The 14,953-nt window shown below is 39.6% G+C and overlaps 1 protein-coding gene across 2 annotated transcripts; it reads right to left on the bottom strand.

Annotated features, from left to right (window-relative positions):
- Positions 1-10,132: 10,132 nt before the first annotated feature.
- Positions 10,133-14,951, bottom strand: si:ch211-116o3.5 (uncharacterized protein LOC325902 homolog). Of its 2 annotated transcripts, none has more exons than XM_048981750.1 (4): positions 14,742-14,951; positions 13,189-13,635; positions 12,508-12,774; positions 10,133-11,944 (listed from the first exon to the last, which is right to left on the bottom strand). In XM_048981750.1, the coding sequence occupies exons 2-4, from the start codon at positions 13,598-13,600 to the stop codon at positions 11,472-11,474; spliced, it is 1,152 nt and encodes a 383-aa protein (XP_048837707.1). In that variant the 5' UTR covers positions 13,601-13,635; positions 14,742-14,951; the 3' UTR covers positions 10,133-11,471. The 2 variants fall into 2 exon arrangements, with proteins under 2 accessions (XP_048837707.1, XP_048837708.1); XM_048981751.1 differs by having other exon boundaries at positions 14,876-14,929.
- Positions 14,952-14,953: the final 2 nt, after the last annotated feature.

Here is a 14,953-nt window from a genome sequence, read left to right as displayed (position 1 = left end):
AACCAGAGCCCACAATGAGACAAATATGCGAAGAACTCTGCAAAATACCATCTTGTATGAGAGGCTGGCAAGAAAGACGTCAAGCAGAGCTATGTCAAAGCTCGTTTGGAGTTTGCCACAGTGATCAAGCTAAGATGTGGGAGAACATTGCTTGTGATCTGATGCAAAGCGTTATGTGTGATGTAAAAGTAACACTACCCATCCCCCAAAAACACAATCCCTACAGTGAAATTTGATGGTGGCAACATTATGTTGTGGGAAAGCTTCTCATAAGCACTGACTGGTAATCTTGTCAGAAATTAAGCAACAATAGATGGCACAGATTACAAATTCAGTAATGTAGAGGAGCTTGATTAAGTCCTCAAAAACTGAAGCTTAATAGGAAATTCATCTTTCAGCAAGACAGTGATCCACAACACAGAACCAAAGCTACACTGGAATGGCCTGGAAACAAGATGAACATAATAGTTCCAATCCTGATCTCAATCCCTTTAAGAATCTGTGGCATGCTTTGAAAACTGCAGTCCAAAGAACTTACTTGAGCTGGTACCAGTCTTTCAGGAAAAGTGGGCAAACATGATTCCAAACAAATGTTCAAAGCTATTATATATCTACACTAATAGACTGAAATTGTCATTGTGGCAAAAGACTGTACCGAATACTAAGGTGTCAGGAATGAATACTTATGCAAGCAGTACATTTTAGTTTTATCAGTTGCTTCTGATATCTTCATATGAATAATTCATCCAACCATTTTCCACCCAGGGGACCTGGAGCCTATCAGAGGCTGCTTTGGGCACAAGGCTGGGGTATACCTTGGATGGGTTGCCAGTACATTACAGGGCATATGCATACATAAAAACACACATACACACACACTATGGGCAATAGATTGAAGGAAACCAAAGTACCCAGGGAACATGTGTATACCATGGGAAGGGCAGGCAAACCTCCCACACACAGAGTGAAGGTGGGATTTAAGCCTTTCCCCTGAAGGTGTGAGGTACCAGTGTGGCCCACTTAGCAACTCTGCTACCCAAACTGATAATTAATTTCAGCTTTATTTTCTCTCTCTCTGTTTCTCCTTACAAATGTGTTTAACCTGAAGTGTTCCATTTAGATATCTATCTAGTCGTTACCCACTGCACAGCAGCACTCGGGTCTTAATCTGAGGTGGCCCCTCCGAGTAGGTGTGTGGAACGTTTTGTCTCTCAGGCATGATGACCATCTTCCTCTGTTGTCAGAGGACCTTCATAAACTCCACATTTCAGAGCCGACACTCTCAGAGGTCCTCAGACCTGGGAGTGGCCAGATTCCTGTAGGTGGGCGTACCTATCATTGGTCTTGTCGCTCTGACGGCTGCCATACTCAGGGAGTAGCTGTCGCTGTGGTGGATCGGCTCCTCCCGATGGTGTCTGATATCACTCCTTTCAAAGAGCGTATAATAAGACTCTGGCTAACACAGTCCCTAGATGTCTAGTCTGTTGTCTCTGTGTATACTCAGAGCAAGACTAGTAATTTCTTGATGATGGAGACATTTTATGTGCAAATTTGCTCAGTGAAGGATGCCCAGGAGGTGGCACTGTTTTGGTCATGGGTGACTTCAATATGACCACAGGCAATGACAGGGCTGGCTATGGGGATTGTGTCAAGGTCAGGGGCTGCAGGTCGCTGGCTGCCCTGAGCCGCATATTTGGACTTTGTAACCCAGTACTGGTGGTGCAGTAAAGGAGATCGACCACATCCTTGTGGACAGACACTGGAGGCTCCTACAGAACTGCAGAGTCTACAGAAGTGCCCAGTTTGTGCATTTTAACCACAGACTTGTTGGACATCTCTGGGTCAACAGTTTTTGAGACTCATTCTCTGATTAATTGCGAACCACCCAATCTCACTGAGATTGCACAGGTTGTGAATCAGCTGGGGGGTAAGAAAGGCTGCAGGGATCTGTGGTATCCGGGGTGAACTTTTCCAAGCTGGTAGTAAGGTTGTCCACCTGGCATTGCAAGCAATATCTTTTCTTCTATATGGGAGATGGGCGTCATCTTAATTGACGGGAAAACAGGACTAGTTGTCCAAATTTGGAATAGGAAGCTAGAGGGAGATAATACTGCTCTCAGTGCTGGCTTAGATCCTTGCTGGTGTCATCCTCAAGAGGATCTATAATCACTTCCTTGCCCACCAGTGACCAGAGCAGTCTGGTTTTACACCTAAGATGTCTACCACGGCTACATCCTGGCATTGAAAGTTCTCATTGAGTGCAAATGCAAATATTGGCAGGATTTCTTTGTAGCCTTTGTTGATTTTTGTGTTCAACTCAGTTGATTCAGCTGCCGAATGGGACTTCCTGAGACTTTGCAGGAACCCCCCCGAAGTTGCTGGATGTTATGGCTGGCCTGAACACTGGTACTATGAGTGTTGTACAGAGTGGAGGCAGAACCTCTGCATTCTTCCCCGTTGATTCTGGGGATTGTCAAGGGTGTGATCTTGCTCCTAGTTTATTCTTTGCTTGCATGGACTGAAAGGGTTGTGGGGTCCAGTGGCTGTGGGGCATTTGTTGGTAAGGAAAGATTTACTGATCTTGAATGCTGAGATCTTTGCAAAGTCAATGGGGGCTCTGATCAGGGTTCTCAAGAGATTCAGCGAGGAGTCTGAGTGTCTGGGCTTGCGAGTGGCCGGGATAAAAACCAAGATCCAGGCCTTTAATGACCTCTTGGGCACAGCTATCAGCAGTCTGTCTGTCTGTGCAGAGAATGTCGACCACGTTGAGAGGTTCACTTACCTTGGTGTGGGAGAGCATGGGGGGTCATGAGGTCGCTGGAAAGGGGTGTGTGATGCTCCTGATATCTTTGTAGGGGGATGAAGGTCCAAGTCTTTAGAGTCCTGATGCTCTTTGTTTTGCCGTACGACTGTGAGACCTGGACGCTCTCCCATGACCTGGGATGAAGACTTGATTAGGCCAAGGAGATGTCCATGTAATACCTGGGGATATTTGGCCTGGGGGGTTGCCAACTGTGATCCCAAAGTGTTTTGTTGTTTAGTGGGAGTGGCAACATACTGTCCCAGTGTATGCCCCCCCAAGCTGAACTGACCTGACTTGACCTGAGTAGAAAGTGAAGGAAGCTGATTGAATTCTTGAATGTTTCTCTAAAAGGGTTGAAATCATACAGTGGACAATTCTGCAAAAACCTAAATGAATGTGAATTAGTTAAAAAGGAGTGAGTGATAGCACACCAAAATTGCAATTTTACAATGTTCTCAGGGAATATTGAATTAACTTTTTTTGGTCCTCTACACAATAGAATTGTTTTTGTATTGTAACTGCACAATCACTCAAATACTCAATTATGTGTCTCTGTGACTTCACAGCAGTCATTTCATGTGCTTTTAAACTGTTTCCATTCTTGCTATGGATTCGCGGTAGTCTGGGAACAAATATAATAATCTAGAATCTTAAAAAAATTACCTTTTAGAGGCTTTGTTTTGCTGGTGTGGCTGATAATTTTCTCCTAGTCATGAAATGAATCCATACTTTATAAAAGCACTTATCTGGTACTGGGTCATGGGGAGCTTGGAACCGATCCCAGGCAGGCAAGACACGAGCCAGGAGAACCTCCCACTGCAGGGCACCGACACACACAAAGGGAGATGTAGAGACACCAATTCACCTAACTGCAGGAAGAAGTCACATTTCAGTAGTGAGTTTAACCGCTCATTGCATGTTATTGACCCCTCTGGTGCAACTTCATTAATATACGCATCCATGCAGCAAAACAACAATTTAAGTTGTAGGCTAAATATCTGCAGATGTCTATACCCAAAAATGTTAACCAATTTGCACAAATATTAAAAACTCTACTAACCTATGATATAAAAGAGAATATTAGTGTTAATTTGACATATTGAACATTGTAACATACAATTACTGTAGTTGTATTGTTTTACAAAGTTACACTCATGAAAATGTCTTGCAAAAAGGATTGCTGCTTTTTGTCTATTACAAGGTTACTAATGTTTTGACATTTCTTATTCATGGGGTCATATGAGACCTAAAAGCAGGGATTCTGGAAACAATGAGATTCTTTGGTTTCTAGGACTGATATATTTATTTTTTGTTAAATAAAAAATATATATATATTATTTCTTTTTACGTCATCCATCCATACACCAAACTCTTATCCCAGGGAGGATCATGGGTGGTCTTTTCACATCATGCATAATAAAATTCCATTACCTACTGTACTTCAAATTTGGATAATGTGCATCCGGAATCCTGGTAGAATCAACAACTTCAAGAGCTGCTACAATGTCAGTGTGTTGTTTTACTTTGAATTTGAATTTAATTAACCAGAAGCTTCTTCCAAAACATAATTCATAGTCTGTATCTCTTCTAGTGATAACTCGTTCTAATATTTTAATTCTTCGATAGGCCTTTGATGCATCATTATTGTCCTGCGGTCCTATTAAAATCATAAACAAGAGTGCAGACAATAAGCATCCTTCCGATTGGCTGACACCCACTCTAAACAGCTTCGCTTTTCTGCCAATGATGTGGATGCGACTCTCACTGCATTCATACAGGAGCCAAATAACACAAAATTGTTGCCCTTGCACCCCGTATTCCAGCGGCAATGCTGAACAATATAACCAGAATTGGGCAGCACCTCCCTGCCCCAGCCGAACAAAGCCTAAACAAGGTCCTCTCTCTCCCTCCTGAAGCACTGAATGATTGAGATCGCTTGTCCGTTTCCCATAACATCTCCACAATCCTCCGATATATGAGCATTGGCTTCTGTGACTGCCCTCGCTTCAGCATTTCTAGCCAGCCAGTAGCTTTCAAGCCAAGAAGCCCTCCTTTCGAAACCTGACATCTTCCCTCACCACAGGTGTCCGCCAGCAGGTCCTAGGGTCGCCGCCAAGACGGACACTGACTGCTTTCTAGCTACAGCTCTTGCTGCAGCCTCTCAAGCCTTAATCATGGTCCATTTAGAGTCTCCCCAGTCTCAACTGATACACGAGTGTAAGAAAAAGTCCTAATGATGCCCCAGTGTTCTAGGTTGATGATCTGGATACAGACAATGAGAGTGAATAATATTTTTTGGGGGGAGAGTCAGGGAAATCATCTGATAAGGAAGTCGCTGCACTAGCTATCTGGTCAGGTAAGTGATTGACCGAGTGTTTGGGAGCTGGGTAATTTCTTTCACACTCACCACCACTAAAAGGCACCATCCAGCCTGTCTGAGGCGTATTACCTCCCATGAGCACCATCATGCAGAACTTTGTTGGGGAGAGTCCTGTAGGACATTGGTGAGAGACTGTGCAAGTGGATTCCTTGCTGAGCATGTCAGGAAATGGGACAACGAATGAAAAATAGGGGCAGAAGATACAACATTGTTTTTTTTTTTTTTTTAAGACAATTACATTTCTTTATGTAAGGGAGAAAACTGACCAAGCACTTAATTCCAAAATGCGCTTGTCTTCTACAGACCAATGAACCCAGTAAGAATCCCACTTGTGAGTATAACTGGCTTGCTACATCGTTTTTAACATCGCCGGAGATGTTAAAAATGTCCTTGATGAGAACACCAGCAGGGTTTCCCAAATTTTAACACCGTGTCCTTGAGAAAATGCCACCACTGTGGGTGTGTTGTGCAAGTTTATACCTGACAGAAGTTTAAGGTTATACTGATAACCTGCAGTCATGGAGTGTGCCGTTTAATATACGGCAAAGCCTTGCTAAAATGGCCAGAGGAGGCATGTAGAGACTGAAAAAGCATAAACATACAATGTTACAGGCCTTCCTGGAAGGGCAGCAAGTATAGATGACAACTTCACATTGTGAGTGTTATCAGAATACAAATGCAATCAATATGTTGAGGAACCTGATAGGTTCAAAAAGGAGATGTAGAGGTTACCAAGACCACAACATAGTAACAGCTTTCAGGTCATTTTTAGGCAATGCGGATTGCAATTTATTATTTGTTATGGGGATATCATCATTCACTTAGAGTTCAGTAAGTAGACATAACATAGTTGCTGTAATCCAGACAACTTGGAAAATGTCCTATCTTGTACTTGAAAATGTACTGTGGAATTGGGAAACTTGAGCCAATTTCGCATATCCCGACTTGACCAAGAAATGGGTGCCATGACATCAGACAACATGGCAGCCTCCGCCGGGCCAATCAGAGTGAATGACAAATAATCACATGACCATACAGAGTGATCTTTCCTGTCTTACATAGCAACAAACACTCTATAAGCAAAACAAAACTGATTATGCATGCAGACTGATGTCAAAAAGCATCGCAAATATTGCTAACAATTTAGCTTTAACATTCCATAGACAGCTCTAGCCTAGCTTACTGAAATGAAACATTGCTGAACAAACACAGCTGTACATGCGCTTTTTAATTTATGAATCCTTTGTAATCATGCTTGTGCTATTATACACTATTCTATGTCTACAATTCATAACTTATAAAATCATATAGTTCCTTTTTATGCAATAATCATAATGTGATATATTACTAAAACTTATTACGGCAGTCAGCCATGTTGGTTGTTACATTTGGTGTAGCTCAGAACTCAGGTTTTGAAACTTGGGAATTCCAACCACCGACTTGACTGAATTACATTATATTGCACACATGTAATATGCAGCTTTTACTGAGGAGTCTCTCTGTATCCAGAACTCCAGTATGGTATTGTGAGATTAATTATAATCCACAGTCTCCTCCTTCTCACGATCTGTGTATCTTCTGCAGGGTATGTACTACTTGGACTCTTGGCTTTGTTTTATACGGGTGTAACGCAAGGGTGTTACGCAGCTATATGGTTGATCTCTGTGTTTTTATTGATGATTATTGTTCCTAACCAGTTTAAAACTAGTGTTTTGATTAGTTTGTTGTCCCAGTTTTTTCTATTGCAAGTCAATTTCTACAAGAATTAGCCGACACTACAACAGAAGCGTATTGTCCATTACGATTAAGTCTTTCTAACGTTTGAGTTGAGTCTATCAGACATACTGCAATTGAATCAGTCCCTAAGGTGAATTAATTACACATGCTAACTATTGCCTTAGAGTCTCTCAGCTGAATTAGTTAGGCATATTGAAATTGCATTAGTCCCTGAGCTATTAGTAACTGTGTAACCTCTGAGATGAAACAACCAAATGCAGTATATTAAAATTATGCAGAATCGAAACTAGATTCATCAAAATTGCTGATACTCATACTTCTCTCACACACTGTCAAGCTCTCATTCATATACACTGTTAAACCCTCTTACACACAATCATACTTTTCACACAATGAAATTTCCATGTGCAGAGAGCGAATGAGTGTTTGAGAAAGAGTCTGATAATGTGTACACGAGAGTTTGAAGAAAGGAGAAGCCAGTTAAATACATCTGATTGGAGATTAGATCATCCATCCATTTAAATTCACAGTTTCTGTTTTCGCAGTGTTTCCATGCCGATCACTGCAAATTGTATACAATCCAAGATGTTACGCTGACATAAAAATACATACTGCGCTTGATGTTTTCCAGGGCATGATCTGTGCAAACTATGAAGCAGAGGAGAAGCCATCAAAGAGGACTTATCCGGATCTTTGTGCTAACTGCAGCACAATGGTCTAATGCAAGTTGCACAACAAAGCAGCATGCCTCAGGTACAAGGACTACAACGTAACGAAATTGCACAATTTCAAAGTCCTCCATCAGACAAGAACAATGCTGATGCTCTGCAGGCCTGATGGGGAATGACACAGGTAATGGTGAGGACAAAGATGAATGCAAAGAAAGAAAATTATTATATTACCCTATAATTATCAGCCAAATGTGCATCAATGCATTTGAGAGCTGCGAGCGTAACTTTGGTGTGGAATAAGTAAGGAGAAAAATGTGAGAAGCTGTCTTCTAAGGTGCCAAATGATGGGGATTCTTAACAATTGCAATGGATCAATACACAATAGATCTTCGTAAAGATAATACTACCTTAAGTAAGCCTTCTGATAACCTAATGCAGAGAGAATGGGAGGAATTAGGACAGCCATGAAGTGGGAACGAAAGCATACTTGGGCACTTGGAAGGCATATTTGATTTGAGGAACTATTTGCATAATAATAATCAAATTACACTAACATTATGGTTGCAAATACAAAGAATGTTTTCTTCAGGAGCATATTCATTATGGTAATGAAACAGAAATAATGGTTCATTAGATATGAGCACAGATAGCTCTTAATGTGGAGGTCATGGCAGGACTTTGTTAGTCGCCTTTTAGCAGATTTTATATGCAAAGAATGGTACAGGACATGGTGTGAAGTAGAAGGAAAGGTTTTAGAGCAAATTTCCGTGCGTTTGCTTAAACTGAACTGGTACGACTCCAAATAGAGCCAAGACATCCTGAAAGAACTGCCTGATCCGCAATGTCATCGGCACATATTCCAGAAATAACACATGCAAACGTGACAGGTGGGTACAGGTGTCAACTGACAATAGAACCTGTGTGGAAAACAATACTACAAGGAAGGTATTTGTGTATGTCAAAGGCACTAGTGGAATGAACATTACCCATGAAATTTATTCACATAGTCGAGAATGCTGGTACTGCTGCATCATCGCATAACCATATAAGAAAAACAATAGCATTTGTCATGGCAGTACCCATCTATACCGAAAAGTGTGTACCGAATGTGTACGCATGATTGACATGGGTAAAATACACCATAATATGCCAATATATGTTTACAGGAACCATGGGATGACATTACAGAACGGAATAGCAAATTCATTAATAGAAAGATTAAAGGGTTGTGATACTGGAAGGACTGTCGTAATATTCTTGGGTGATAAGCTGCATCATAGGATGCTGGATGCATGAATTTTAAGTGACTCTTTATTATACCATAGTAGCTGTATGGAAAATGTACTGTAGTTATTACTATCTCCTGTATCGTATGGTCACTGGTAAAGCAAAGGTTACAGCAGTTATGTTGTACGTCTGACATGTATCATATGTCTAGTGTCAAGTCTAGTGTTGGTTGATGGAGATGAGTTACAATACAGGAGACTACAAAGGGTTTTGTGTCGTGCTGTAGGGAGAACAACCCGCAGATCAACATCAGCAAGACAAAGGAGTTGGTGGTGGACTTCTGGCATTGCAAGGAGGCCCAGAGACCAGTCGCTATTTTTCTACATTCTACTTTCTAAGGATGCTCAGGTGTTTTGTTGTGTGCAGCTCTGTATTGTCTTTGTACATTGTCTTTGTACATTGTCTTTGTACGTTGTCTTTGTTCTTGCACTATGTGTTTCTCCACTTGAACACCTTGCTGCTGTATGCAAATGAATTCCCACTAAGGATCAATAAAGTATATTGTGTTTTAAAAATAAAAAAATGGGCATACAGGAAAATGCTAAAATCTTGACTTGCTTGTTTTTTTAGGAAACCACCCTTATATTCGACATCTTTCATTGTCTTCTTCCTCTTCGGGAAACTTGCCTTCTGCTGAGCTATCAAATTGCCTGAAGGTGCATTATGTTCATTATCCATGTCAATGCAAAGTTTTAATAGCTTTTCAAATAATGGTTGTCAAACCGTACTTACACTTTTCGGCTTTGAAGCACCTACCTCAGCCATCTTCTTAAATGTTGCTTTGTTCGCATAAATTGCATGTGAAGTAGAAGCAGACAGGGGTATCAAAGTACAAAAATCCTTTTTTGTCATGCCTTATTATGTGTTTAATTACATTTAGTTTAACACAAAGAATTAAGAATTCCACAAACAGTGATGCTAAGTACATGGGAAAAGTAATGTGCGTGCACATTTCCGTTAAGCTTGTGTGTTTTTGGTGCATTGTTTTATTATTGTGCAATAATGTAGCCTTTCCAAAATGAGCATTAAGACAAAAAACATGTTTAAATTACTATTGTTGATAAGCTTCCTATAGTTGGTGGGGGACAGTGTAAAGTCCCTGCCTAGTACATCCATAAAATGGTTTGTTTTTTTCACATATATAATGCAAAAACCAAAAATACAAAACAATATCTTTCACAGCATCCCTCTCAATTCCATCACCTATAAAAAGGAAAAAAAATCAGTCAGACTAAAAAGTTTGAAGGCCTGAACTGTGAGCAATATTTTATTTTCTTAAAAGCCTTCAGAAATGAAATACATAAAATACACGGTTACCTATAACAGTATTATAATAAATGTTTCGGAACTCTATTTGACTGACTCGGTTTTGGGCTAGACTACAGTCTGGGGTTGATTTCTCGCTGAAGTGTTGCAATTCAGACATTTAAAATATTGACTCATTAGGAGTAATGACTACGGTCAAACTATAGTCAAAACGATTTAACACTAAAATTGTCTCTTATTCCTGTTGTGAACATGTTATATACATAAGGACACAGAGACACAATCTTGTACATATGCACAGCAGCAAAGGAAATGTATCACTAATAATAAAGAGAAAACTTGGATGAATCAATATACTGTAAAATAAAGTCAATAACAGTATACTATAGGAAGCAATAGCGCAAAAATATTTCATTTTATTTAATATCATGCCTGCCAATTTTAGGTGTCATTGTGTTTCTACAGTACAAACATTTTTTCCTTCACTTCTTAGTACACAGACTAGATGGAGGGTAAAAAAAAATCTAAATTTGTCCTGTAATCTTTGGAATCATTAATAAATACAATTAATCTGGGTAAATTAAAAACTGACAACAAATGCATATTTTTTCATGCTGCTTTCAACAGTTAAAACCAGTGTACTGCAAGGTTCTTATGGGAGGAATATGCTCCAATAGGCAAACTAGAATTCAATGTTAACTTTCACCTGTAAGTAATGTAACAGTTTAAATTATATTCCTTTCAATGACATTCAATATACTGTATGATGTACTTTATATTAACATCACGTTACACAACTAAAGTCAAAACAATCAAAATACAAAAGATTTTTTCCTCACTAAAACTAAGGGTATATCTTACAATTGAAACTATTTAATATAAGGTCATATATTTAATGATACAAATGGGCATATTAAGAATCTGAAACGATTTTTCTTTTGTCTGAATTTTATGCCCTCAGTTGCCTTAAAGGTACTGAAAAAAAATGCCAAATGAACTTTCTCAAACTTCATACTTTTCATCATCGTACTTTACTACAAATCTTTACTACAATCGCCGTTATATCGATGCATTCAAAGTATTTTTTCAGAAAGCTGAATAACACTTTCAGTTTAACTTGATTTGAATTGTGATTGTTTTTAAAGTAACAGCTCATTTAAAACAAAGAACTGAATACGTAACTCAGGAAATCAAGTAATTTCATACCCCGCACACTAAACCCTCTTTCAACTGACATATGGATAGTTAATTACTAAGGACAAAAGAAACTAAATGAGTTGTCGGGTAAACCTCATTTGTGCTGAGACATAAATGATACCCCATTTATCTAAACACCTCTTCGGGATAAAGGGGGAAGTTGTTCAGAAGCACCAGAGGGATCAGATTGTCCCACAGCTGTTGTCTTACCATCCAAGGTTTCAGACAAAGAATTTTCTTCAGTTGTGGAAGATCCCTGGTGAACCTCTAAGAGAGAGACTGTCCAAGATGAGTTTGGTTCAGAGGCGGAAGGTTTTGATGGGCATGTTGCTAGTCTCTGGACGTGGGCTTGCTCCACACCTCTAAGGATGCGAACTAGCGCATCGTTAACCTGCTGGTTGATGACAGCGTCTCGCTCACCAAGTTCCTCGGGTGGAGCTTCCCTAGCAGATTTTGACAGCTGTTGCAAGACTTCGATCTGCCGATCCATAAGGCCCAGCATGCTACAGTGGAAAGCCTTTTGTTCAGCTAGCTGCTCGCCAAGCTGGTGATTGAGAATTGTGAGTTGCTGGAGGATCAGGCTGCTGGTATCTTCAAACCCACCTACAGCAGGACATGTACCAAGGTTGATAAAATTATGCAAAAACTTAACAACAGTAACAACAACAACAATAATAATAATAAAAATAATAATACTGATAATACTGATAATAATGTGCATTTTATTTGAGGAGTTAATCTCCTTAAAGACAATATCAATTTTATTATGCAATTACCAATTTCTTGCAGAACTGACCATCTGAGATATTAATAGCACAATTAAATGCAAATTAATCAGCACACTGCAACCCAGTCAGCTTTGTAACACAGTGCTGCTGTGAAAAGTTTGCAATTAAACACTGCAGAAAACATGATCAGTGACAATGTAGCCACTCTTGTAGCTGATTATTTCTACATAATTTATGGTATAGAGCAGTGACACTGTGTCCTTACTGACAGACATTATTCATGCTGCTGCATGGTTTTGTGTGTTTTACATATGTTACAGTACATTAATTTTATGTGCGACGCAATTCACTTTATCATGTAACAGCTGCCAAGAGAATATTCTTTGCATTTTTAACATCTAATGCTTTGTTACTTACTGACAGAAGCCAAACACTCACCTGAAAAGTGTTTTGGGCTGCAGCTTGAAGAGTCTCTAGCACCTTCCATTACACCTAAAGAAGACAGCAGATGTGGCTCAGTCTTCACTGGATACAGGTACTCCCCTGACAACCCCAAAGTTACCACCTCCTCTGTGCCAATGTCCCAGTGGGGTGGTTTAAAGTCAACAGGTTCATCAGGCTGTCCTTTACTTTCCTCACTATCTCCCTCAGGTCCAGGGAATTCCGTTTGCCAATGTGTTGTGGCACAGGGCTGTGGAACATCACCTATAAGAGACAGACATCTACAATCACCCAAAGCGAACGCAGACAAAAAATTTTTAGAGGGCAAAAAAACTAGAAAATAACCAGGATAGGAAATAAATAGTGAGAATGGAGGGCATTCTATATAGTTTTATCCACTGGAACCTCAGGCCTTTATGAATGCATTGTTAAATATGCATTAAGAAGCAAGCATGGGAATAATTCGTCACACTTAAGTACATAAAAGCATCCAATCTTTATAACAATCACTTTCTATTTACATGACCATCTGTTTTGACTTGATGCAACTACTATCAGTTAAACATTGAAATACCAAACCCCAGAAAATGGTAAAAAAGTAAGTTATGTCATTACAGCACTACTAGCGTCCTTATACCGAATGCTATTGATAAATTAAAAAAAAAATGGCAGATATACTGTCAGTGTGATCTTCCACGTCAGAGGTGGAGAGCACCACCAGGTTATGACTTGTTGCAGTGGCCTCCACCTGACCAGACGCCCTGGGCCTCTGAGCCAGCATGCGGTCCAACTTCTTGAAGTAACGGAAGGACTCGATGGCCGAGAGGCGGGCCGCTGGGCTGCGATATCCAGCAGTCTTGATCTTGCGGTATTTGTGTTTGAGACTCTTCCACCGATTGCGAATCTGGTTCACGCTAAAATGGATGTCCCTCCTTGCTAGACTGTGGCGTAAGCGGCGGAAGTGCGAATCGTTACGTTGGCGTTTTTTGTCAAGTTCATGCACTAGGTCCAACTCCTCAATCAAGGCCAGCATGGTGAAAGTGTCAGTCTCTGTCCACCACTTGTTGGGCTTTCTCTCAATTAGGTCCATGGTGTCCTTCTGGTCTGCCAGTCGTGCCAGCAGCCCTGCTTCCACAAGGCTTAGAGTTATACAGGATCAAGACTCCCTACTGAGACTGACAATTCTGCAGTAAATACTAACTTTTGCTTGGGTTACTTTACTTCACTGTACGTTCCGATTTCCAAAGCAGTGTTATGCATTTCTGCAAATGTGGCTATTTTGTGTATATTTAAATGCATATTAAACTATGATATTGTTATAATAGTGAACGCTAAAAAGAATATCTTAAGTGGGCATTCATCACGAATATATAAAAAATATTACTTAAAGTAGACATAAAATTAGGGCAAGGAATATTTCTTTGATATGAATTAAATTACATATGAAAGGCTCTGATTAGGTTCTGTAAAATTCCCTACCTTTTTATCCACATCAGACCAAAGAACAACCCAGTTCTAATAACAGTCCATCCCAAAGGCATATTTCTTAAAATAAATTATAAAAATAGATAACTATTTAAAACATTAATTAAGTAATACCGAATAAGAACCTGGAAGTTTACAACTAAAAATAAATGGATTTTTGCACATACATTAGTGTACATATTTGAAACTAAAATGGAAGTTTTAAGATTGAAAATGCATTGCATCAGTGGCATCATCCAGTGAATATATAAGTCAAATGGCAATGACTGGATGCGAATGTCCACAGTAAGCATAAATTAAACACTGTCTTTAAGGAAATCCTACATATTTAAACAAAGTGCTAACTACCTTGAGAAATAAAGGTTAGCTATCATGGCTATTTATTTCAATATATAGGCAGCAAAAATATACAATTTTCAGTATATAAATTAAATTTAGCGGTCTAGTTAATATAATTTAATGTCAGCACCAACAATTGTGACAGCTTCATAACGATCCACATTTGGCTTACTATTTTAGATAATAGAAGAGTCTGCTTTCAATGCTTTAATATTAATCCTAAAGGTCAGTCATTTAAGCAAGAAAAAAAAACATTTTAATCACATTTTATGTTTTTATACATCACTACAGACAGACACTGCATGTAAAAGGTTTATGACCAATTGAACTATATGCAGCTATTGCAATTTGCCGGTTAGCAGAATTAGCACTGGTCAGAACAAAAAATGTACAAATGACCATATTACTTGATAGCTGGCGAGATATTTTAGCAGTTGCTGATGCACGTTAAACCATAACCAAAATCCAGCATGCCACCGGAGCCAGGCGGCGTTCTTCTGCCCTTTTTGCTTGCAGTGGTTAAAAACTTTAAAACGCTTACTATTAAAAATAACACATCACGATTCCCCCAGTTTAAGCTGCACCTCGCCTGCGTCAAGGTAGCTTCATGTTTACGTAT

The sequence above is a fragment of the Brienomyrus brachyistius genome, chromosome 17 (assembly GCF_023856365.1).
Source record: "Brienomyrus brachyistius isolate T26 chromosome 17, BBRACH_0.4, whole genome shotgun sequence".
In the NCBI taxonomy this organism is placed as follows: Eukaryota; Metazoa; Chordata; class Actinopteri; order Osteoglossiformes; family Mormyridae; genus Brienomyrus; species Brienomyrus brachyistius.
The sequence above is the reverse complement of the archived record's forward strand: the minus strand, read 5'-3'. Positions and strand labels throughout refer to the sequence as shown.

Coding starts and splice junctions, on each gene's coding strand:
- si:ch211-116o3.5 (XM_048981750.1), bottom strand. CDS start 13,600: ATGGACCTAATTGAGAGAAAGCCCAACAAGTGGTGGACAGAGACTGAC. Junction 12,775..13,188: donor CGTGGAAGATCACACTGACA/GTATATCTGCCA, acceptor TGTCTCTTATAG/GTGATGTTCCACAGCCCTGT. Junction 11,945..12,507: donor CAGCCCAAAACACTTTTCAG/GTGAGTGTTTGG, acceptor GTCCTGCTGTAG/GTGGGTTTGAAGATACCAGC.